Source organism: Babylonia areolata, chromosome 14, assembly GCF_041734735.1.
Source record: "Babylonia areolata isolate BAREFJ2019XMU chromosome 14, ASM4173473v1, whole genome shotgun sequence".
Taxonomy (NCBI): Eukaryota; Metazoa; Mollusca; class Gastropoda; order Neogastropoda; family Buccinidae; genus Babylonia; species Babylonia areolata.
Window position 1 is genome coordinate 5105454 of NC_134889.1, and position 25512 is coordinate 5130965.

Genomic DNA, 25512 nt, shown 5'->3' on the forward strand with positions numbered 1-25512 from the left:
ATTGTTATTGATGCAGTGTTGTGTTTGTTGTGATGGACGACAGCTGTGTGATATGGTAGGTTGTATGTGGACGATTGTTGTTGATGCAGTGTTGTGTTTGTTGTGACGATCAACAGCTGTGTGATATGGTAGTTTGTATGTGGATGATTATGATTGATACAGTATTGTGTTTGATGTGACGGTTGACAGGTGTGAGATGGTAGGTTGTATATGGACAGTTGTGACGGTTGACAGTTGTGTGAGATGGTAGGTTGTATATGGACAGTTGTGATGGTGGACAGTTGTGTGAGATGGTAGGTTGTATATGGACAGTTGTGATGGTGGACAATCGTGTGATATGGTAGGTTGTATATGGACAGTTGTGACGGTTGACAGTTGTGTGAGATGGTAGGTTGTATATGGACAGTTGTGATGGTCAACAGTTGTGTGAAATAGTGGGTTGTATATGGACAGTTTTGATAGATGCAATGTTGTGTGTGTTGTGATGGTGGACAGCTGTGTGATATGGTAGGTTGTATATGGACCATTTGTGTTGTGATGGTGGACAGCTGTGTGATATGGTAGGTTGTATATGGACGATTGTGTGTGTTGTGATGGTGGATATGGTAGGTTGTATATGGACCATTGTGTGTGTTGTGATGCTGGACAGCTGTGTGATATGGTAGGTTGTATATGGACCATTGTGTGTGTTGTGATGCTGGACAGCTGTGTGATATGGTAGGTTGTATATGGACCATTGTGTGTGTTGTGATGGTGGACAGCTGTGTGATATGGTAGGTTGTATATGGACCATTGTGTGTGTTGTGATGGTGGACAGCTGTGTGATATGGTAGGTTGTATATGGACCAATGTGTGTGTTGTGATGCTGGACAGCTGTGTGATATGGTAGGTTGTATATGGACCATTGTGTGTGTTGTGATGCTGGACAGCTGTGTGATATGGTAGGTTGTATATGGACCATTGTGTGTGTTGTGATGCTGGACAGCTGTGTGATATGGTAGGTTGTATATGGACCATTGTGTGTGTTGTGATGGTGGACAGCTGTGTGATATGGTAGGTTGTATATGGACCATTGTGTGTGTTGTGATGGTGGACAGCTGTGTGATATGGTAGGTTGTATATGGACGATTGTGTGTGTTGTGATGCTGGACAGCTGTGTGATATGGTAGGTTGTATATGGACCATTGTGTGTGTTGTGATGCTGGACAGCTGTGTGATATGGTAGGTTGTATATGGACCATTGTGTGTGTTGTGATGCTGGACAGCTGTGTGATATGGTAGGTTGTATATGGACCATTGTGTGTGTTGTGATGCTGGACAGCTGTGTGATATGGTAGGTTGTATATGGACCATTGTGTGTGTTGTGATGCTGGACAGCTGTGTGATATGGTAGGTTGTATATGGACCATTGTGTGTGTTGTGATGCTGGACAGCTGTGTGATATGGTAGGTTGTATATGGACCATTGTGTGTGTTGTGATGGTGGACAGCTGTGTGATATGGTAGGTTGTATATGGACCATTGTGTGTGTTGTGATGGTGGACAGCTGTGTGATATGGTAGGTTGTATATGGACCATTGTGTGTGTTGTGATGGTGGATATGGTAGGTTGTATATGGACCATTGTGTGTGTTGTGATGGTGGACAGCTGTGTGATATGGTAGGTTGTATATGGACCATTGTGTGTGTTGTGATGCTGGACAGCTGTGTGATATGGTAGGTTGTATATGGACCATTGTGTGTGTTGTGGTGGTGGATATGGTAGGTTGTATATGGACCATTGTGTGTGTTGTGATGCTGGACAGCTGTGTGATATGGTAGGTTGTATATGGACCAATGTGTGTGTTGTGATGGTGGACAGCTGTGTGATATGGTAGGTTGTATATGGACCAATGTGTGTGTTGTGATGGTGGACAGCTGTGTGATATGGTAGGTTGTATATGGACCATTGTGTGTGTTGTGATGGTGGACAGCTGTGTGATATGGTAGGTTGTATATGGACCAATGTGTGTGTTGTGATGGTGGACAGCTGTGTGATATGGTAGGTTGTATATGGACCATTGTGTGTGTTGTGATGGTGGACAGCTGTGTGATATGGTAGGTTGTATATGGACCATTGTGTGTGTTGTGATGCTGGACAGCTGTGTGATATGGTAGGTTGTATATGGACCATTGTGTGTGTTGTGATGCTGGACAGCTGTGTGATATGGTAGGTTGTATATGGACCATTGTGTGTGTTGTGATGGTGGACAGCTGTGTGATATGGTAGGTTGTATATGGACCATTGTGTGTGTTGTGATGCTGGACAGCTGTGTGATATGGTAGGTTGTATATGGACCATGGTGTGTGTTGTGATGCTGGACAGCTGTGTGTCGTGGAGTCATTACCACAAAGGGGGTCTGGCCAGCTCTGACTATGAGGGCACCGTCACCTTGTGGGATGCCAACTCCGGGACCAGGGTCAAAATGTTCCAGGTAGGGTTTGGGTGTGTGTGTGTGTGTGTTGGTTTGGGAAGGTTGGTTGGTTGTTGGTTTGTTTGTTTTTTTCTTTTTTGGTTTCTTTGCTTTTTATTGTGTGTGTGTGTGTGTGTGTGTGTGATTTGATGACAGATTCCTGTCTGGAAACACTTCTGTATGACCGTTCATGAAAAAGAAGGAAACGTGTGTGTAGTTTTGTACCTGTATACTTTCTCTCCCTCTGTCTCTCTTTCATATTTATCAATCTGTCCATAAAAAAAAGAAAAAAATAATCTCTGTCTCTCTCTCTCTCTCTCTTATATATATATATATATATATATATGTATATATAGATAGATATATAGATAGATATATATATAGATATATATCAGTGTTGCAAAGAGAAAGGCGTGTGTGTGTGCAGGAGCATGAGAAACGATGTTGGAGTGTGGACTACAACCGCATGGACCCTCGCTTGTTGGCTTCTGGTTCGGATGACTGCAAAGGTGAGTGGCATTGACAGTCACTTGGGTGGTGGGTGGGGGGAGGGGAGGAGCTATGCTTGTGGAGTGTTATAACTGTGAGACACACACACACGCATGCACGCACGCACATGCACGCATGTTCGCTCGCTCGCTGTCTCTCTCGCTGTCACTGTCTCACGGTCTCTCTCTCTCTCGCTCCTTCTCTCTATGTACCGGGGGGGTGGATATAGTAGTGTTCAGAAAAACAACAAGCGAACATTGTGAATGCTTCTGGTTTTTTTGTATTTCTCTTTCCAGCTGGAACGCATTCCTTGTCTGTCAGATCAAAGAACTAGTGACAAGTGTTTGTTGTGAAACGTTATGCCTGTAGATCGAAGAACTAGTGGCAAGTGTTTGTTGTGAAAACAATATACCTGTAGATCAAAGAACTAGTGACAAGTGTTTGTTGTGAAACGTTATGCCTGTAGATCGAAGAACTAGTGGCAAGTGTTTGTTGTGAAAACCCTATGCCTGTGAAATGCTTGTTCAGTGAAGCTGTGGTCGACCAACTCCGAGCACTCGGTGGCCAGTCTGGAGGCCAAGGCCAACGTGTGCTGTGTCAAGTTCAACCCTGAGAGCCGCTATCACCTGGCCTTCGGGTCAGCGGGTGAGTTGTTCACTTTCCCTTCTGCTCACGTCGCTGGGGGGGGGGGGGGGGATGTGCACAAAATGTTCTCAGGTGAGAAAAGTTCATTACCAAAGCCCTCTTGGTGGAGAAAGTGGGGATGTGACTTTGGCAGTATTCTCACCACCATGATCAAATTCTGTCCCAGATAGTTGGGACAGCGGTTGCCTCCTGTTCTGTTCTGGTGGTCTTAGTCGGACACGACTGTCAAACATTTGAACTAACCCTGTCAGGTGCTTGGAAAGGAAGGCTTATTTGCTGATACTGGTGCGTTGCTGAACTGGTCAGTGCTTAACATAGTGGCACTTTTGAGTTGATGGGGTCATTACTAGGCTGCTCAGTGCTCAGAACAGTATGAATTGATATTGTGCATTACCGGACTGCTCAGTGCTCAAAACGGCATGAATTTTATGCAGTGGTTTGTGGATAGTCTTTCAGATGAAGTGATGAATAGAGGTCCCGTGTGCAGCTTATACTCAGTGTTGATGGAAGAACCTACAGCAACAAGAGAGTTGTTCTTAACGTTTTGTAGAAAAAAAAAGCCACTTTGAAGGGTAAAGGTATGTTTTCATGTAAACCAAAGAAATGTGTGACGTCAGACTATAGCCATGTGCTGTACTTTGAGAATGCAAAGGAAAATTTCACAAGTGACTGAAAAGTGATACAGTGTAGTGAAGCACAGTACTGTGTGACAGATGGCAATTCAGTTCATTGCAATACAATATGATACAACACATTGCAGTACAAAATGATATGATACAACACATTGCAGTACAAAAGAATATAATACAGTACATGACAATACAATATGATACTACAATTCATGGCAGTAAAAAATGATATAATACAGTACATGGCAATACAATACGATGCAATACATTGCATATAATATAGTACATGGCAATACAATACGATACAATGCAATACATTGCAGTACAAAATGATATAGTACATGGCAATACATTAAGATACAATTCATTGCATATAATACATGGCAATACAATATGATACAATACATTGCAGTACAAAATGATATAATACAGTTACATGGCAATACAATACGATACAATGCATTGCATATAATATAGTACATGGCAATACAATACGATACAATGCATTGCATATAATATAGTACATGGCAATACAATACGATACAATGCATTGCATATAATATAGTACATGGCAATACAATACGATACAATGCATTGCAGTACAAAATGATATAATGCAGTACATGGCAATACAATACGATACAATGCATTGCATATAATATAGTACATGGCAATACAATACGATACAATGCATTGCATATAATATAGTACATGGCAATACAATACGATACAATGCATTGCATATAATATAGTACATGGCAATACAATACGATACAATCATGGCGATCTTAACTACAGGCCTACTCAACGCGCGACTGGGGGCTTGGACTGGGGGCTGACTGGGTACAAGCTACTGAACATCAATTGCAGCTGTTTTTCATGTCCATATCCAAAGAAAGTTCATTGTTTTGGTTTATACACTTGCAGAATGCATCTTTTTGGTAGTTTGATGCATTTTGATATATATATTTTTTAAAAGTTTATTTCTATGTTTTCGTTTGAATTGGATTCTGTTTGCCAATGTAAGGTGTAGCAAGTTGCTTACATGTTCAGGTTGATATTTTTGTAATCTTGGCAATTGGCATGTTCAAACCATGCATGATTTCCATAATTTATGGCCAAATTAACTGTAAATGTGCTACCCCCCCCCCCCTCCACCGATACAAACCGACCCTCATTTTAAGTTCATGCGGCAATGTCACAGTATTAATTAATCCATTCATAAAAGGACAAAGGAACAAACACAGAAACAAAAAGAACAGTTCAAATACAGACAGGTACAAACAGCAGTCAACACTAACCTGGTATACTCGAATGATTATCACTATGATGTCTCGGAGAGTTTCAGTCTCTTGAGGGCAGGTTCCTTCGTCGAACGGGGTGTGGCATCTCTGCAGTAGTTTTTGATGAGGATGTTGGCTACTATCCTAGCATGTCTCTCCTTCATGTGAAACTCGTACATGTCAGACAGGGCCAGGGCTATCCTCATGAATGAATGACGGCACACAGAGTTCTTGACCACATTGAAGATGATGAAACTAAAAATTGTCCATTGACAGGCCCTGTCAGACGGCACCTTTAGACCTCCTCTGTCAAGTGATTTTGTGTACTGGCCATATTTATCAAAGTAAAAAGATGTTTGTCCCTCTTCATAGTCAGTGTCTTTTCTTGTGACATAGCCAGCGATGTATACAAGCACTGACTTGTTCTCGTCAGAGACCAAGTCCTCTAACGTCTCAATGTCATCTACCGCCTGGCATGCCTTCTCATCTTGTTCAAGATTGAACACACAGTCAGGGCAAGAGTGCCCTGGCTCCTCCACCTCAAGGGCTGCCTCCGCTTCAAGGGAGAGAAGGAGCCTGGACCTGTTGATGTTGGTCTTCTCTATGATTTGCTGGACGTTGATAAAGTATGTCCCCCCTGACCCCTGGCGCAGCTTGCTAAATTCTTTCTCCAAGGGATCAGTGGAGAACTGTCCAAATAGAATGTAGTCGTGGGCAGGAGAGAGAAGGAGTTGTCTACACAGGCTGACTAGTCCATTGCAAGTGTGATGCACTGCTCTCGCGGTGTCCCGTGTCAGCTGTTTCTGTCGCTTCCCCTGCTTGCCAGACATCTCTAGGGCCATCTCTCCAAATTGAAGCACAGTATTAAGTCTCTCATCGTTAGGGTTGCTGATGGCAGCCTGCAGTGGATCTCTCCACCGATCATCCATGAACTCGGACTTAACGTTGACAATTTTCCACCACGTCAGCACCTTAAGTATGAAGGCCGCAGTGTCCTTCACCTCATCAGTCTGTTCCAGTCTAGGGTGGTTCAGCAGGGCTTGGTGGGTCTTTTCGCTGAAAACCTTCAGACAGGTAGACACCTTCTGCCTCTCGATGGGTTTTGGTGAGACAGCCACTTCGTCCAAGTCTGACATCTTCACCAACGAGTCACACTCGAGCTTGTAAAGGTTGACAAGGTGTCTCCACTTTGCTGTCCTCTGCACACCATTGTCTTCAAAAGTCAGCTCTCCTGTAGCCTCAGTGAGCCAGTTATTACGGAGATTCTTCAGCAGATGGACGTAATCATACAGCAAAAAGACACCTCCTGCAGTTTCCCAAGGCCTGTGGGGGTCACCAGCAAGCATCTTGAACAGGGCTTGATTGTTCCTATTCCCGTCACAGATGACTGCCTTTACATTTCCACCAGCACAGTTGATGGCCTCCAGACACAGCTGAACCTGGTCGTGCAGAAACTGCGAGTTCAATTTTGATACTGGCAAGATCTTTGACAAGAACTTTGGGCCGCCAAACATACACGAAACCATCATGCCCAGCACAGTCTTTGCAAGACACTGAGGGTTGTCCACACTGCGGCCAAACACTCGCCCACCATGGTATAGCATGGACTTCTTTACATACACCTCATCCTGCAAAAGAACACACATTTTCTGTCTGTCTTGTAGATTGGCGAATACTGCACTGGAGAATGTTGTCTCATCTAATCTTGCCACTTTGGAAGTTATCCGAGTCAATGTCTGCACAGATGGGAGTTGCAGATCATGGCGCAGGGTCTCGTACAAACACCGTGATGTGGCAAAATAGGTGAATGCTCGGATGATGACAGCAGGTGTGTACATTGGCTTCCCTACTTGCTGTGATCCCATGGCCTGCATCTGCTGTTGGATGATCACTTTCTTGTGGTCCATTTCTAGACAGTTCAAAAATCTGATACTTTCCTCTAGTGCTGACCAAGTCTTCAGTGCGGTGATTCTGTTCTTAGACAGGGTTGTAACAGTACACTTCACACCCAAGTGGAAAGTCTCAAAGCTCTGGTCTTGTGCAATTCTGGTTAAAAATAAATAAATATATATAATATTAATAAATATTTCTTCTTGTAAGGCGCTGTTCTCCTCAGTGAGGACTCACGGCGCTCACATTCACACACACACACACACACACACACACACACACACACACACACACACACCATACATTCACACACACACACACATACATTCACACACACACACACACACAGAGTGACATACACACACACACCACATACATTCACACACACACAAACACACCACATACATTCACACACACACACAAATACACATGCACCTAAGCTCCTTGCACACACCACATACATTCACACACACACACACACACACACACACACACTGACACACACACACATGCAATATGTGACAACTATCCGAAGGCTACATGAATACTTTGGTAAAAAGGTGAGTTTTTAGAGTGGATTTAATCTATGTGAGTTATTATTGTTGGGTTTTTTTTTGTTTTTTTTTATCAGTGGGGAGTGAATTCAAATTTGGGGGCTTGAAAACTGAAGACTCTCTCACCTTGTTACAAATAGAGGAATCCCATTCACAAATTTCCTGGCTTGAATATGAAGCACAGTCTCGTCCATGTATGAAATCACAGGTGCAGGCAAATCCGGCTCGCCGGACAACAACTTCTGTTTCAATTCTTCGAAAGTCGCACTGTCTTTCAAGTTGAATGCCTCTTGCTGATCCTCTACCCTGTTCCTCACGGAACTTGAGGAACGTGTTGTTGAGCGAGGAGGGGGTGGTGGGGTAGGCACTTGACTTGATGGAACGTTAGGCCACACAGAGGGTGGAAATTTCGGTCGCAACTTTCCATTCTTTGAGACAGTTTCGAAGCCGGGGGGCCAGTGAAGTGCACAGATCACAGTATTCTTCGTCAGTACGAACTTGTCGTTTGGAATTCTTTTAATCCACGAGTCTTTGTCGCTTTCATTCGATGGAAATCGATAAACAGAAACTTTCTCCTTCTCGTCACAACCTTTTACAAGATCGTAGTTCGTTTTGCAGCCGAATACACAACATTTCTTGCCCATTTTCACAATCAAACACGATGTAAACATGAGCCATTCAAATGAAAGGAAGTTGTTTGGAAAGACGGTTCACCACAACACACCGAACAAAACATGGAGCTAACTCGTCAAATACAACTAATATAAGTAATTTAATTAATGAAAGATAATTTTTATTAATACTATGAAGGGTATAATAGTGAAAAAAATGATAATCAAGTGGTTTTATGCGGACTGACGCGTTGCGTTACATTTTCCTTTGTTTTGCGGTAAATTGAATCATTTCCCAGCGCTCGCGAGCGCACGGCTGACTGCGCTGGCTGTTCAGCCCCCAGTCCAAGCCCCCAGTCGCGCGCTGAGTAGGCCTGTAGTTGAGTACGCTGTGGATACAATGCATTGCAGTACAAAATGATATAATGCAGTACATGGCAATACAATACGATACAACACATTGCATATAATATAGTACATGGCAATACAATACGATACAACACATTGCATATAATATAGTACATGGCAATACAATACGATACAATGCATTGCAGTACAAAATGATATAATGCAGTACATGGCAATACGATACAATACATTTCAGTACAAAATGATATAATACAGTACATGGCAATACAATATGAAACAACACATTGCATATAATATAGTACATGGCAATACAATACGATACAATGCATTGCAGTACAAAATGATATAATGCAGTACATGGCAATACGATACATTGCAGTACAAAATGATATAATGCAGTACATGGCAATACGATACAATACATTTCAGTACAAAATGATATAATACAGTACATGGCAATACAATACGATACAATACATTGCAGTACAAAATGATATAATACAGTACATGGCAATACAATATGATACAATACATTGCAGTACAAAATGATATAATATAGTACGTGGCAATACAATACGATACAATACTTAACAATAGAATACAGTACAGTAAGTTGTAAATAAAAATACAGTGTGTTGTAATACAATATGATGCAGTAGTTTACAGTACATTACAATACAATATGATACAATACAGTACCACACATTGCAATAGAATTTTACAATACAGTACATACAACGCTTAACAGTACAATACGATACAATACAATACGATGCAATGCAGTACAGTACAATGCAATGCAACATGATACAATACATTTCAATACAGTTTCAGTTTCAGTAGCTCAAGGAGGCATCACTGTGTTCGGACAAATCCATACACTCTACACCACATCTGCCAAGCAGATGCCTGACCAGCAGCGTAACCCAACGCGCTTAGTCAGGCCTTGAGAAAAAAAAAAGTAAATAAATAATAGATAAATACATAAAAAAAAGAACTACTACTAATAATGATAATATGTATAAGGCGCAAAAACTTGATGAGGTCAACTATAAACGTACCCAAAAAAAAAAAAAAAAGTAATAATAATGATAATAATAAAATAAATAAATAAATAAAATAAATAATTACAATACAATACAATCCAGTACAACGCTGTAGCAGTGCGCTGAGTAGTGTGTGTGTGTGTGTGTGTGTGCAGACCACTGTGTCCACTACTACGACCTGCGGTACCCACGCAACGCGGTCAGCGTGTTCCGTGGTCACAAGAAAGCCGTGTCCTACGTCAAGTTCCTGAACAACCAGGAGGTGGTGTCGGCGTAAGTCCTCCACTCTCTCTCTCTCTCTTCCTCTCTCCTGCATTGACTGGCTTCCCCTGTTCCCCTTGATGTTCAGGTCATACAGTCTTCACCACTCTCTCCTGCACTTGATGTTCAGGTCATACAGTCTTCACCACTCTCTCCTGCACTTGATGTTCAGGTCATACAGTCTTCACCACTCTCTCCTGCACTGGCTTCTCCTGTTCCCCTTGATGTTCAGGTCATACAGTCTTCACCACTCTCTCCTGCACTGGCTTCCCCTGTTCCCCTTGATGTTCAGGTCATACAGCCTTCACCACTCTCTCCTGCACTGGCTTCCCCTGTTCCCCTTGATGTTCAGGTCATACAGTCTTCACCACTCTCTCCTGCACTGGCTTCCCCTGTTCCCCTTGATGTTCAGGTCATACAGTCTTCACCACTCTCTCCTGCACTTGATGTTCAGGTCATACAGTCTTCACCACTCTCTCCTGCACTTGATGTTCAGGTCATACAGTCTTCACCACTCTCTCCTGCACTTGATGTTCAGGTCATACAGTCTTCACCACTCTCTCCTGCACTGACTTCCCCTGTTCCCCTGTTCCCCTTGATGTTCAGGTCATACAGTCTTCACCACTCTCTCCTGCACTGGCTTCCCCTGTTCCCCTTGATGTTCAGGTCATACAGTCTTCACCACTCTCTCCTGCACTGACTTCTCCTGTTCCCCTTGATGTTCAGGTTGTACAGTCTTCACCACTGTCTCCTGCACTGGCTTCCCCTGTTCCCCTTGATGTTCAGGTCATACAGTCTTCACCACTCTCTCCTGCACTGGCTTCCCCTGTTCCCCTTGATGTTCAGGTCATACAGTCTTCACCGGTCTCTCCTGCACTTGATGTTCAGGTCATACAGTCTTCACCACTCTCTCCTGCACTGGCTTCCCCTGTTCCCCTTGATGTTCAGGTCATACAGTCTTCACCACTCTCTCCTGCACTGGCTTCTCCTGTTCCCCTGTTCCCCTTGATGTTCAGGTCATACAGTCTTCACCACTCTCTCCTGCACTGGCTTCCCCTGTTCCCCTTGATGTTCAGGTCATACAGTCTTCACCACTCTCTCCTGCACTGACTTCCCCTGTTCCCCTTGATGTTCAGGTCATACAGTCTTCACCACTCTCTCCTGCACTGGCTTCCCCTGTTCCCCTTGATGTTCAGGTCATACAGTCTTCACCACTCTCTCCTGCACTGGCTTCCCCTGTTCCCCTGTTCCCCTTGATGTTCAGGTCATACAGCCTTCACCACTCTCTCCTGCACTGGCTTCTCTTCCCCTGTTCCCCTTGATGTTCAGGTCATACAGTCTTCACCACTCTCTCCTGCACTGACTTCCCCTGTTCCCCTGTTCCCCTTGATGTTCAGGTCATACAGTCTTCACCACTCTCTCCTGCACTGGCTTCCCCTGTTCCCCTTGATGTTCAGGTCATACAGTCTTCACCACTCTCTCCTGCACTGGCTTCTCCTGTTCCCCTTGATGTTCAGGTCATACAGTCTTCACCACTCTCTCCTGCACTTGATGTTCAGGTCATACAGTCTTCACCACTCTCTCCTGCACTGGCTTCCCCTGTTCCCCTTGATGTTCAGGTCATACAGTCTTCACCACTCTCTCCTGCACTGACTTCTCCTGTTCCCCTTGATGTTCAGGTCATACAGTCTTCACCACTCTCTCCTGCACTGGCTTCCCCTGTTCCCCTTGGATGTTCAGGTCATACAGTCTTCACCACTCTCTCCTGCACTGGCTTCCCCTGTTCCCCTTGATGTTCAGGTCATACAGTCTTCACCACTCTCTCCTGCACTGGCTTCCCCTGTTCCCCTGTTCCCCTTGATGTTCAGGTCATACAGTCTTCACCACTCTCTCCTGCACTGACTTCCCCTGTTCCCCTTGATGTTCAGGTCATACAGTCTTCACCGGTCTCTCCTGCACTTGATGTTCAGGTCATACAGTCTTCACCACTCTCTCCTGCACTGGCTTCTCCTGTTCCCCTTGATGTTCAGGTCATACAGTCTTCCACCACTCTCCCTTATTTCAATCTGTTTTAAAGCTAGTACATGGCAATACAATATGATACAATTCATTGCAGTACAAAATGATATAATACAGTAACGATACAATACATTGCAGTACAAAATGATATAATGCAGTACATGGCAATACAATACAATACATGGCATATAATATAGTACATGACAATACAATATGATACAATACATTGCAGTACAAAACGATATAGTACATGGCAGTACAATACAATGCAATGCAATACAGCACATTGCAGTACAAAATGATATAATACAGTACATGGCAATACAGTACGATACAATACATTTCAGTACAAAATGATATAGTACATGGCAATACAGTATGATGCAATACATGGCATATAATATAGTACATGGCAATACAATACAATACAGTACATTGCATATAATTAGTACATGGCAATACAATACGATACAACACATTGCATATAATATAGTACATGGCAATACAATACGATACAATACATTGCATATAATATAGTAATGGCAATACAATACGATGCAATACATTGCATATAATATAATACATGGCAATACAATACAATACAATACATCGCATATAATACAGTCTTCACCACTCTCCCTTATTTCAACCTTTTTTAAAGCTAGTCTGAGAACGCATCTTTTTTGGAAACGCCTTTGCATAGACCTTCCATTCCTTTCCAGTGACATTCAGTTATAACCCATGCAGACTCTGTGTATGTTTGTGTGTGTGTGTGTAATTAAGAAATGTAATAGGCGTAATCTTTGATTCGGTTTTATGCTTTTGTGTGTCAAATTATTATTTTTTCTTCTTTCTTTTGTAAGTTATTGCGTGTGTGTGTGTTTAATGTTTATTGTAAAGCGCTTTGAGCTCTCTTTAAGGGAGGAAAGTGCTCAATAAGTATCCTTTATTATTATCATAACAAATGGAATTAGAAGGTTAAAGGTTCCATAGGCGTTTACGGTTATTGGGGGCAGTGAATTCATATCCACTGTGTCCAGGGCTGGGCATAGGAAGGCAGTGAATTCATATCCACTGTGTCCAGGGCTGGGCATAGGAAGGCAGTGAATTCATATCCACTGTGTCCAGGGTTGGGCACAGGAAGGCAGTGAATTCATATCCACTGTGTCCAGGGCTGGGCACAGGAAGGCAGTGAATTCATATCCACTGTGTCCAGGGCTGGGCACAGGAAGGCAGTGAATTCATATCCACTGTGTCCAGGGTTCAGCACAGGAAGGCATTGAATTCATATCCACTGTGTCCAGGGCTCGGCACAGGAAGGCAGTGAATTCATACCCACTGTGTCCAGGGCTGGGCACAGGAAGACAGTGAATTCATATCCACTGTGTCCAGGGCTGGGCACAGGAAGGCAGTGAATTCATATCCACTGTGTCCAGGGCTGGGCACAGGAAGGCAGTGAATTCATATCCACTGTGTCTAGGGCTGGGCACAGGAAGGCAGTGAATTCATATCCACTGTGTCCAGGGCTGGGCACAGGAAGGCAGTGAATTCATATCCACTGTGTCCAGGGCTGGGAACAGGAAGGCAGTGAATTCATATCCACTGTGTCCGGGGTTCAGCACAGGAAGGCAGTGAATTCATATCCACTGTGTCCAGGGCTGGGCACAGGAAGGCAGCGAATTCATACCCACTGTGTCCAGGGCTGGGCACAGGAAGGCAGTGAATTCATATCCACTGTGTCCAGGGCTGGGCACAGGAAGGCATGAATTCATATCCGCTGTGTCCAGGGCTGGGCACAGGAAGGCAGTGAATTCATATCCACTGTGTCCAGGGCTGGGCACAGGAAGGCAGTGAATTCATATCCACTGTGTCCAGGGCTGGGCACAGGAAGGCAGTGAATTCATATCCACCGTGTCCAGGGCTGGGCACAGGAAGGCAGGGGCCGTTCCTTTCTCTCCGTCGTTTTAACCGTCCCCCAACTGAACTGGGGTACCCCGTTCACAGCTGGTTGGAGTGAGGAAAGTCCGGAGTAAAGTGCCTTTCCTCAAGGACACAGCACCACACTGAGATGGGGTCTTGAACTCTGATCCCTGCTGAACACTGGATCACAAGTCCAGCAACACCCAGCAGACTCTGCCAGGGTGTCTGCAGATGGAATTATAAGGAGCGAGTTTTGTGATTTGTCAGTAGCTGAGGTGACACTGTGCTGTGCTTTAGTGTGATGTGTCCAGGATCTTGCTGATGGTGTGAAATAGGTCAATTAAACTTAACACTGGTTTTTCGAGGGGGCCGAGTCAAAACTAGTACACAGAATGTAAGAAAAATATACAGACAAGCCACATGCAGCAAAATAAGGCCAAATGAACACGCTTAATAGCCAAAAAAAGCGTAAGACGAGACAGAGCGAAAACCTGAGATGGCGTGGAGAGCCTTGGCCAAAGGAATGATTCAGCGCTTATAGCTTTTAGAGGCGTTTGATTGGCTAAGAGCGGACCGGGCAAGAAGGGGCGTCTTTTCACTGTTAGCCGCGCAAAATTTGGCCAAGCAGAGCAAACCGATGGCCTAGTTTGCATCAGTTTGACATGGTAAGTATATGTATCACCAAACATGGAGTATAATACAAACTCCTCATTTTGAGTGCATGAACACATATATTTGTGTACCTGTCATGGCAGAGTTTTTCTTCTACACAATTTTGCCCGAGGACAGCACTTGATTTGCCTGTGGTTCTTTTCAGAGTGCTAAGTCTGTGCTGCACATGGGACCACAGTTAATTGTCTTACTCGAATGACAGTGTGCCCAGCTTAACTCTCTCCATACGAACGGCGAAAGAGACGACGCTAACAGCGTTTCACCCCAATTACCATCATCAAAATATTGCAAGCGGAACGCTCCTATAGTGAAGAGGTGAATGTTAACAAAGAATACCACAATTCTGACGACGGAAGCTAAAGGTTGGGTCATTCAGACACCCACTGGACATCCGAGGGGTCTGTGTAGAGGAGAAGAGAGGACTGGCCGTACTGAGTGAGTTAATTCTCCAATCAAACGAGGGAGAAGGGGTGAGTCTGGGATTCAAACCCAGACCCTATAGGCAGAGAAGGGTTTTAGTACTGCAGCCTTGGGGGCTAGTTGGCTTTTGGGGACCATCCCAACGCCGACTGTCCTAAAACCCTCTTGGCCGAGAGAGTGGGGGATGTAACTTGGGCAAGACACTCTCCACTATAATCAGATAGATAGTGATGGCCTAGAGGTAACGCGTCCGCCTAGGAAGCGAGAGAATCTGAGGGCGCTGGTTCGAATCACGGCTCAGCCGCCGATTTTTTCTCCCCCTCCACTAGACCTTGAGTGGTGGTCTGGACGCTAGTCATTCGGATGAGACGATAAACCGAGGTCCCGTGTGCAGCATGCACTTAGCGCACGTAAAAGAACCCACGGCAACAAAAGGGTTGTTCCTGGCAAAATTCTGTAGAAAAATCCACTTCGACAGGAAAAACAAATAAAACTGCACGCAGGAAAAAATACAAAAAAATGGGTGGCGCTGTAGTGTAGCGACGCGCTGTCCCTGGGGAGAGCAGCCCGAATTTCACACAGGGAAATCTGTTGTGATAAAAAGAGAAATACAAATACTGCAGCCTTGGGGGCTAGTTGGCTTTTTGGAACCATCCCAACGCCGACTAACCCTCTTGGCCAAGAGAGTGGGGATGTAACTTGGGCAAGACACTCTCCACTATAATCAGGATAGATATTCGGGACAGCAGTTGCCTCCTCTGCTGTTGTGATGGTCCTAGTGGAACGCGGCTGACTTGTCGTACATACGTGTGTGTGCAGCTCAACAGACAGCCAGCTCAAGCTGTGGAACCTGAGCCGACCCAACGCCATCAACACCTTCACGGGGCACACCAACGAGAAGAACTTTGTGGGCCTGGCCACTGATGGCGATTATGTCCTCTGTGGTCAGTTCTGCTGCCTTTGTAGCCTTGTGTTCCGTCTTTCAAAGCTAGCCTCACAAAAGATTTTGTTTAAAAAAATATATATATATATAGATCCTTTTCACCTCCTCCACCCCCTGCCTCATGACCATCTTCGTGTGTGTGGGTGGGGTAATGTGGAAGAGGTGTGTGTGTGCAGCAGTGTGTGTGGTGGGGGGGTAATGTGGAAGAGGTGTGTGTGTGTGCAGCAACATGTGGGGGGGTTAATGTGGAAGAGATGTGTGTGTGCAGCAACATGTTGGGGGGGTAATGTGGAAGAGGTGTGTGTGTGCAGCAACATGTGGGGGGGGTTAATGTGGAAGAGGTGTGTGTGTGTGCAGCAACATGTTAGGGGGGGGGTAATGTGGAAGAGGTGTGTGTGTGTGCAGCAACATGTTGGGGGGGTAATGTGGAAGAGGTGTGTGTGTGCAGCAACATGTGGGGGGGGTTAATGTGGAAGAGGTGTGTGTGTGTGCAGCAACATGTTGGGGGGGTAATGTGGAAGAGGTGTGTGTGTGTGCAGCAACATGTGGGGGGGGTAATGTGGAAGAGGTGTGTGTGTGTGCAGCAACATGTTGGGGGGGGGTAATATGGAAGAGGTGTGTGTGTGTGCAGCAACATGTGGGGGGGTAATGTGGAAGAGGTGTGTGTGTGTGCAGCAACATGTTGGGGGGGGGTAATGTGGAAGAGGTGTGTGTGTGTGCAGCAACATGTTGGGGGGGGGTAATGTGGAAGAGGTGTGTGTGTGTGCAGCAACATGTTGGGGGGGGGTAATGTGGAAGAGGTGTGTGTGTGTGCAGCAACATGTTGGGGGGGGGTAATGTGGAAGAGGTGTGTGTGTGCAGCAACATGTGGGGGGGGGGGTCAATGTGGAAGAGATGTGTGTGTGCAGCAACATGTTGGGGGGGGGGTAATGTGGAAGAGGTGTGTGTGTGTGCAGCAACATGGGGGGGGGGGTTAATGTGGAAGAGGTGTGTGTGTGCAGCAGTGTGTGTGTGAGGGTAATGTGGAAGAGGTGTGTGTGTGTGTGCAGCAGTGTGTGTGTGGGGGTAATGTGGAAGAGGTGTGTGTGTGGGTAATGTGGAAGAGGTGTGTGTGTGTGCAGCAGTGTGTGTGTGGGGGGTAATGTGGAAGAGGTGTGTGTGTGTGCAGCAGTGTGTGTGGGGGGTAATGTGGAAGAGGTGTGTGTGTGTGTGCAGCAGTGTGTGTGGGGGGTAATGTGGAAGAGGTGTGTGTGTGTGTGCAGCAGTGTGTGTGGGGGGTAATGTGGAAGAGGTGTGTGTGTGTGTGCAGCAGTGTGTGTGGGGGGTAATGTGGAAGAGGTGTGTGTGTGTGCAGCAGTGTGTGGTGGGGGGTAATGTGGAAGAGGTGTGTGTGTGTGTGCAGCAGTGTGTGTGGGGGGTAATGTGGAAGAGGTGTGTGTGTGTGCAGCAGTGTGTGTGGGGGGTAATGTGGAAGAGGTGTGTGTGTGCAGCAGTGTGTGGTGGGGAGTAATGTGGAAGAGGTGTGTGTGTGTGTGCAGCAGTGTGTGTGGGGGGTAATGTGGAAGAGGTGTGTGTGTGTGCAGCAGTGTGTGTGTGTGGGTAATGTGGAAGAGGTGTGTGTGTGTGCGCAGCAGTGTGTGTGGGGGGGTAATGTGGAAGAGGTGTGTGTGTGTGCGCAGCAGTGTGTGTGGTGGGTAATGTGGAAGAGGTGTGTGTGTGTGTGCAGCAGTGTGGGGATGGGGGTGGGGGGGGGTAATGTGGAAGAGGTGTGTGTGTGTTGGGGGGGGGAGTAATTTGGAAGAGGTGCGTTAGTTATGAGTGACGTTAACACTGTTTTTAAACTAGTATCTTCAGCAAGTTTTAACCTTCACATTTTTATTGTAGGCCTGTGTCTTATTGATGCCACGTGTATTGTAAAATATGCTTAGAGCCACAGGTTAAAAAGTATATAAATGTACACTATAATTATCATTATTACTGTTGTTATTATTATTATTATTATTATTATTACTGGGCAATGTGTCTATCAGTTGTGGCCAGGAATATGAATGTTGGCAATAAAAAGGATGATACTGATTCTGTGTGTGTGTGTGTGTGTGTGTGGTGTGTGTGTGTGTGTGTGTGTTGCAGGGAGTGAAAACAACTCTCTGTACATGTACTACAAGGGGCTGCCCAAACATATCATCACCTACAAGTTTGACACCGTGCGCAGTGTCCTGGTCAGTGGCTGCTGTTCAGTGATCGTAGCCGGTTTTTATTTCTTTCTTATTTTATTTAACCCTTTCACCGCCAGTCAATTTAGAGTGCAAAATTCCCTTGTACTGTTCAGTGATCGTAGCCGGTTTTTATTTCTTTCTTATTTTATTTAACCCTTTCACCGCCAGTCAATTTAGAGTGCAAAATTCCCTTGTACTGTTCAGTGATCGTAGCCAGTTTTTATTTATTTCTTATATTATTTAACCCTTTCACCGCCAGTCAGTTTAGAGTGCAAAATTCCCTTGTACTGTTCAGTGATCATAGCCAGTTTTTATTTCTTTCTTGTTTTATTTAACCCTTTCACCGCCAGTCAATTTAGAGTGCAAAATTCCCTTGTACTGTTCAGTGATCGTAGCCAGTTTTTATTTCTTTCTTGTTTTATTTAACCCTTTCACCGCCAGTCAATTTAGAGTGCAAAATTCCCTTGTACTGTTCAGTGATCGTAGCCAGTTTTTATTTCTTTCTTGTTTTATTTAACCCTTTCACCGCCAGTCAATTTAGAGTGCAAAATTCCCTTGTACTGTTCAGTGATCGTAGCCGGTTTTTATTTCTTTCTTATTTTATTTAACCCTTTCACCGCCAGTCAATTTAGAGTGCAAAATTCCCTTGTACTGTTCAGTGATCGTAGCCGGTTTTTATTTATTTCTTATTTTATTTAACCCTTTCACCGCCAGTCAATTTAGAGTGCAAAAATTCCCTTGTACTATAAACACAGAAAAGATGGTGTGTAAGATTAGCTGTGGATTCCCCCTGTGATGTGTGGAAAATGTGGCCTGTCCTACCACCGAACATAAAGAGCAGTAGGTTCATGGATAACAGACCCATGATCTGGTCACCCTTCAGTGACATGGGTCCTCTACCTAGCTGCTGCATAAATGCGACTTTGGCAGTGAAAGGGTTAAATGTATTTTGTATGAAGACTGTAGTGCCTGAAGTGTGAATACACTGGACTTGATAAATGGACGTGTGAGGCATCATGTGGCTTTTTTTTCGTTTTGTATGCCCGTTATTATTTATGATTTTGTTTATTTTGCATAGTTGTGTTCATGTTTAGGCTGTTGTTGAACTGATTTAATGCTGTGGTGAAAAATTGTTGGAATAGTTTAGTGTTGGAGGTGTCTCCTAAGCTTATGGGCATGGATGTGATTGCACACTTGTGCCCAGTTTTCTTTTCCAGTTGTGTGAGTGTGTTGTTGGCTTCTTTGGTGGGTTTTTTGGTTTTTTTCTTTTTCTTTTTCTTTTCTTTTTCTTTTCTTTTTATGGGGTTATACAGGATCAGATTTCGTTTTTCAGCTCTGATATGGCTCTGTGTGGTTGGCTGGGTGATAAATAAATAAAAAAATATTCAGTATCCATGTTTTACAGCAACACTGTGTGCCAGTTTGGTCCTTGAGGCTGTAGTATCTTGAGGTGGAAAAGGTCTGGGTCAGTGAGCTGTTTGTCAAATGTGGATGTTTGTAAAGTCAGTTTTTGGACTCACTTGTGTAAACAAAGTGAGTCTATGTTTTAACCCGGTGTTCGGTTGTCTGTGTGTGTCCGTGTGTCTGTGGTAAACTTTAACATTTGGCATAAAAATAGGAAAAATTCAGTTCTTTCCAGTCATCTTGTTTAAAACAATATTGCACCTCTGGGATGGGCACAAAAAAATTTAAAAAAAGAAGCCTAATTATATGCAAACTGCATTTACTGTTATATTCATATTTTTTGTATTCTCTAAACTTGGCACTTTGACCTCTTATTCTGACACAACAACAAGAGGAGTCATCATTATCTTTTTTTGTTCAAACAGGAACTTCTTTTGCTAAGCATGGATTTTTTATTTATTTTGCAAACGTTTTGGTGCAGTTAGTAAAAAAAAAAAGGGAAATTACTCCGTAATTAATGCTAGGGGACTTAATTTATCACAAGTGAGTCTTGAAGGCCTTGCCTCTCTTGTTCTTTCTTTCTGTGAAGTGCCTTGAATGCACAGGCATTTGTCACATGGTAAGTGATGATTCTCAAACTAGGAGGCAAAATTGCACTGGCTCTTTGTAGTGCTGCAGCCTTGTGGGCTAGTTGGCCTTTGGGAACCATCCCAATGCTGACTGTCCTAAAACCCTCTTGGCCGAGAGAGTGGGGATGTACTTGGGCAAGACACTCTCCACTATAATCAAATTCTAGCCCAGATAGTCGGAACAGCAGTTGCCTCCTCTGCTGTTCTGATGGTCATAGTCGGACACGACTGACTATCATATATATATATTGATATATATATATAAGTGATGGTGATGATGGTTGCCGTCATGTGTGCTGGTTTAGCGGAACTACATGACAGTTGGTGTTGTGGTTGTTTCAGGAGAAGGAGCGGAAGGAGGACGATTCCAATGAGTTTGTCAGTGCCGTCACCTGGAAGCCTGTGAGTGTCTCTGGCACTTTGTCTGTCTGTGATGTGGTGCTCTGCGTCTGTGTCTGTTTGTCTGTGTTCCTGGGCTGAAGGTTAACTCACTCCGGACGAATAGTTCTCATTTGCTTTTCCCTACAGACAACACATTTGTAAGGGTTAGGGAAAAAAAATCACAAAAAATACACAACATAAAGTGACTGAATGAAACTCACTGTACTTGACCCACTGACCCCTCTCCTCACGTCATGTGAACGCCCACCCCCCTCCCTCTTCACTGCTCTCAGAAGCTGAGTCACTGTCAGTACCTTCTTGCTGGTAGCTTTCTTCACTGCAGATACTTTATTTAACGTCTTCATCATCCGATGAATGTCGAAACCTTCAGTTTGAAGCATTTCAATCACTTCAGCAGCGGTAAAAGCCACTGTGGTGATCTAGTTTGCTCCAAAAATTTCCACTTGTATCGCCTGCGACACCATTTTCGATACGTATACAGATTAGCTTGTCGTGTGGGGTCCTGAACTCGCTGGCTCGCTGTGGAGTGTGTTGTTACAGAATCTCATGAAGAAACTTTCCATTCGACCCTTGACACGTTCACAATGCCTGGTGTAGCCGCGATTGTTATGCTACCCCATGAGGAAAACGTGGAAAAAAATTTGAATTGTCGAAACCGCAGCATTCCATCATCTGGAGTGAGTTAAAGGCCCCCAGAGTCTTTTACAGTCATTAGGGCAGTGAAATCATATGTACACCCTGTGTCTGGGTCACAGCATAGTAAGTCGGAGCCCAGTCTTCCTCTTCCAGTGTTAACTTTCCCCAGCCTGAGTCAAGTAGACATTCACACCCGGGTGAAGTGAGGAGGAATCAGAGTAGTGCGTTGCCCAAGGATGATGATGATGATGATGGAATGGTTATTTATGTAGTACCTATCCTCGGTTGGAGACCAAGCCCTAAGCGCTTTACAAACACCAAGTCCACACGCACGACTTTACACGTGCATGCTCATTCACATACCAGTGGCAATACATGAAGGGCCAGACACCTTCCCTGGCCTGCCACCAAACGTGAAGAAAACAAAGAAGAGGAAATGGACGGAAGAATTCAGTACAATGAAAAGAGGACACCGGGCAGCAACCAGTGGAAGAACCACATGAAGAAGATGAAATGTATCAGCAGGATGGAGGAATGATGAACAGAGGACACCAGGCAACAACCAGTGGAAGAACCACATGAAGAAGATGAAATGTATCAGCTGGATGGAGGAATGATGAACAGAGGACACCGGGCAACAACCAGTGGAAGAACCACATGAAGAAGATGAAATGTATCAGCAGGATGGAGGAATGATGAACAGAGGACACCGGACAACAACCAGTGGAAGAACCAGAGGAAGAAGATAAGAGGTATCAGCAGGATGGAAGAATAAGCCCAAGACAACAACAACCAAACAAGCTGCAGCTCTGAAGATGAAGTCAGAGGATAAAAGGCGACGAACCCGAAGGGCAAGAGACAATGACAGAAAACACGAGAAGAGAACCCACAGACATACAGAAACATACAACAGCAAACAGCCAACTCTGAACCATTAATAGACAAGAATGGACATAACCAAATACAAAGTACATTACAGACACGACAAAATAAATATGGTCTCAGTATAGTCCAGTCATCCCGGATGACGAAAATGTCTGATTTCCCTTAAAAAAAAAATAATAATAATAATAAAAAATTTTTAAAAAAACACCAAGTCATTTGCACAACATGCTGCCTGTCTGGGTGGAGCCAACTGACGGCTGCTGTTGGGCGCTCATCATTCGTTTCCTGTGCTATCCAGCCAGGCTTCAGTCCTTGCTCATGCAGACATGTAACATTTGTTTTATTTGTATGACCCTTTTGTTTATTTACCCACTTTGCTGAAACACGGGCCTTGAGCCCTGGGTTGTAACTCACACCTTCACTCTGTCGCAGCACTCTGTGTGCTTTTCCGTTTGTGTAGTTCGTTGTTACCCCACCATTCAGGCATCCATATAGCATTTTCAGAGGCGATGCAGTGGAGTGATGGTCTAGAGGTAACACGTCCATCCGCCTAGGAGGCGAGAGAATCTGAGCGCGCTGGTTCGAATCACAGCTCAGCCGCCGATGTTTTCTCCCCCTCCACTAGACCTTGAGTGGTAGTCTTGATGCTAGTCATTCGGATGAGACGATAAACCGAGGTCCCGTGTACAGCAAGCACTTAGCGCACGTAAAAGAACCCACGGTAACAAAAGGGTTGTTCCTGGTAAAATTCTGTAGAAAAATCCACTTCGATAGGGAAAACAAATACAACTGCACACAGGAAAAAAAAAAAAAAAAAAGGGAGGCGCTGTAGTGTAGTGACGCGCTGTCCCTGGGGAGAGCAGCCCGAATTTCACACAGAGAAATCTGTTGTGATAAAAAGAAATACAAATACAAATTATGGGGGTGGGGGGGTTTCATTTTGAGAAACTTAACAAACATTGCGGAGGCAATGTTCATAGATTTGTTGATACATTTTTGTGGGACATGGGGAATATTGTCGCTTTTCACCCGGTAGGATTCAGTCTGTTTCTGTCGTTTTCCTCTTCAGTCGCTCTTTCCCACGCCATAACCTTGTTTCTGTGTCCCGGCATTCATCTCTGTCCACGTCTTCGTTCCTTCTTCTTCTTCACCTGTTTCCATGTCTTAATTCCAGCTCACTGTCTTGGAGCAATACAGCTATCACCTGTCGGGTTGTTTTTTTGCACGTCGCCCTCCTCCTGTCCTCTCGATGGTGGCGACCGGAATGTGTGGCAATGTCTTGGTCACAGATTTCTGTCTGCGTTAGTTCCGACAGGACTTATTGTTGCTTATTGAATCAGGAAACGAATACGCTGGAGTGATTTCTTGGTCACAGATTTCTGTCTGCGTTAGTTCCGACAGGACTTATTGTTGCTTATTGAATCAGGAAATGAATATGCTGGAGTTTCCGTGTTTTGTGTTACTTTTTCACTGATGTAGTGTGTATGTTGTTATTGTTTATCCTCCCTGCCATAGCAGGGATCTAGTTTCTGCCTTGATGATGATGGTGTTGATGACAGTGAGGAGGAGGAGGAGGACAACGATAATGATTGTTAAGGTGACGATGATGATGGTGACAATGGTAACTACAAATATTATGACGATGACAATGACAACAATAATGATGGTGACAATTTTGCAGTTTATGAAGGTGATGATGATGACAACGGCGATGACAATGATAATAATGATAGTGACGATCACTACAATGATGATAATGACAACAGTGATGATGATGATGGTGACAATGATGATGATGTTGATGATGACAACAGTGTATGATGATGGTTACAATGACGACAGCGTTGATGGTGATGACGTTGACAGTGATGGTAACTGGTGGTGGTGACGATGGTGAAGACGATGACGACGGTGACAGCGACGATGACAGTGACAGGGGGGTGTGACACCATGTTTCAGGGGTCGCGTGTGGTGGTGGCCGCCAACAGTCAGGGCACCGTCAAGATTCTGGAGGTGGTGTGATGGGAGACAGCAACCCCCCCCTCAACCCCCCCCCCCCCCCCCCCAAGCCCCTCCGCCCCCCCCCCACCTCTTCTTCCTTCCTCCTCCTCCCCTCCCCCCTCACTCCCCCCCTCAGCACCCTCTCCTCTTCCCTCTCAACCCCCCCGCCCACCCTCCACGCCCACGCCTTTGCAGGCTTACACAGCACACAAGACAGGTGTTAGCTTTCCCTCTTCCACCCCTCCTGCCCTCTACACTCTAAGCCCTTCTCTTTCGTGCTCCATCTCTGTAGGTACCGTCGTTCTTGCAAAGTCTGTGAAAAGAAGCACATGTGGGCGTGCTGTGTATATATTCAGAGACGTCCCGTCTGTCTGCTGTGTATATAGACGATGGCTTCACTCTGTGGCTCCTTTTTGTTGTGATGCGGAAGACGAAAAACAGTCATAGTATTTTCATAAACAGAATATGTATGTGTGCTTGTACATATATGTATATGTAAATGTTATGATTAATCAAATTCATGACTTTGGTGACAGAATGATGCTCACATACATTCATGAGCAAAGTATGCATGAATGCACCGACGCACGCATTCAGTATGACACTTGGATGCGCATGCACACACAATGTGTAACACTCAGATGCACATACACATGCAAACAAGCACTTGGAAAGGCTTCCTTGTTTCCTCAGGGTGTGTGTGGTAGCAGTTGACAATGCATGCCTACACGGAGGCCAGGGGACAGAGCAGAACTGACCAGGAGTCCTTCCGACTGGCTGGTTCCTGCCTGCAGTTGAACGAGCTTTGGGTGGGCTCAAGTGGGAAGGTTTGGACCACAGAGTTGAGGGTCATCCATACGCATGTTTGGGGAGTGGCGCTCAGAATTTTCTGACCCTCCCCCCCCGGCACACACAATGCAAGTGTCTGAATTGCTCAGCCTTGGGATGTATTGTGAGAGAAGAGGACGGGCACAATAGCCGAGTGGTTAAAGCGTTGGACTTTCAATCTGAGGGTCCTGGGTTCGAATCACGGTGACGGCGCCTGGTGGGTAAAGGGTGGAGATTTTTCCAATCTCCCAGGTTAACGTATGTGCAGACCTGCTAGTGCCTGAACCCCCTTCGTGTGTATATGCAAGC

The 25512-nt window shown here is 44.8% G+C and overlaps 2 protein-coding genes across 2 annotated transcripts in view; one reads left to right on the plus strand and one right to left on the minus strand.

Moving 5' to 3' along the window:
- Nucleotides 1-24431, plus strand: part of LOC143289459 (E3 ubiquitin-protein ligase COP1-like) — a 49518-nt gene extending 25087 nt beyond the window's left edge. Inside the window, exons 14-21 of the mRNA XM_076598431.1 lie at nt 2364-2472; nt 2879-2960; nt 3469-3585; nt 10123-10240; nt 16079-16203; nt 18333-18421; nt 20794-20853; nt 24334-24431. Of these exons, the coding sequence (XP_076454546.1) occupies nt 2364-2472; nt 2879-2960; nt 3469-3585; nt 10123-10240; nt 16079-16203; nt 18333-18421; nt 20794-20853; nt 24334-24396 (763 nt within the window). The 3' untranslated portion in view covers nt 24397-24431. The remainder of the gene's footprint in view (nt 1-2363; nt 2473-2878; nt 2961-3468; nt 3586-10122; nt 10241-16078; nt 16204-18332; nt 18422-20793; nt 20854-24333) is intronic.
- On the minus strand, nt 5539-8519 carry LOC143289392 (uncharacterized). Its single transcript, XM_076598355.1, has 2 exons — nt 8068-8519; nt 5539-7543 (listed from the first exon to the last, which is right to left on the minus strand). Exons 1-2 carry the CDS (start codon nt 8133-8135, stop codon nt 5539-5541), a joined length of 2073 nt encoding a protein of 690 aa, XP_076454470.1. The 5' UTR covers nt 8136-8519.
- Nucleotides 24432-25512: the final 1081 nt, after the last annotated feature.

Coding starts and splice junctions, on each gene's coding strand:
- LOC143289392 (XM_076598355.1), bottom strand. CDS start 8,135: ATGGACGAGACTGTGCTTCATATTCAAGCCAGGAAATTTGTGAATGGG. Junction 7,544..8,067: donor ATTCCTCTATTTGTAACAAG/GTGAGAGAGTCT, acceptor ATTTTTAACCAG/AATTGCACAAGACCAGAGCT.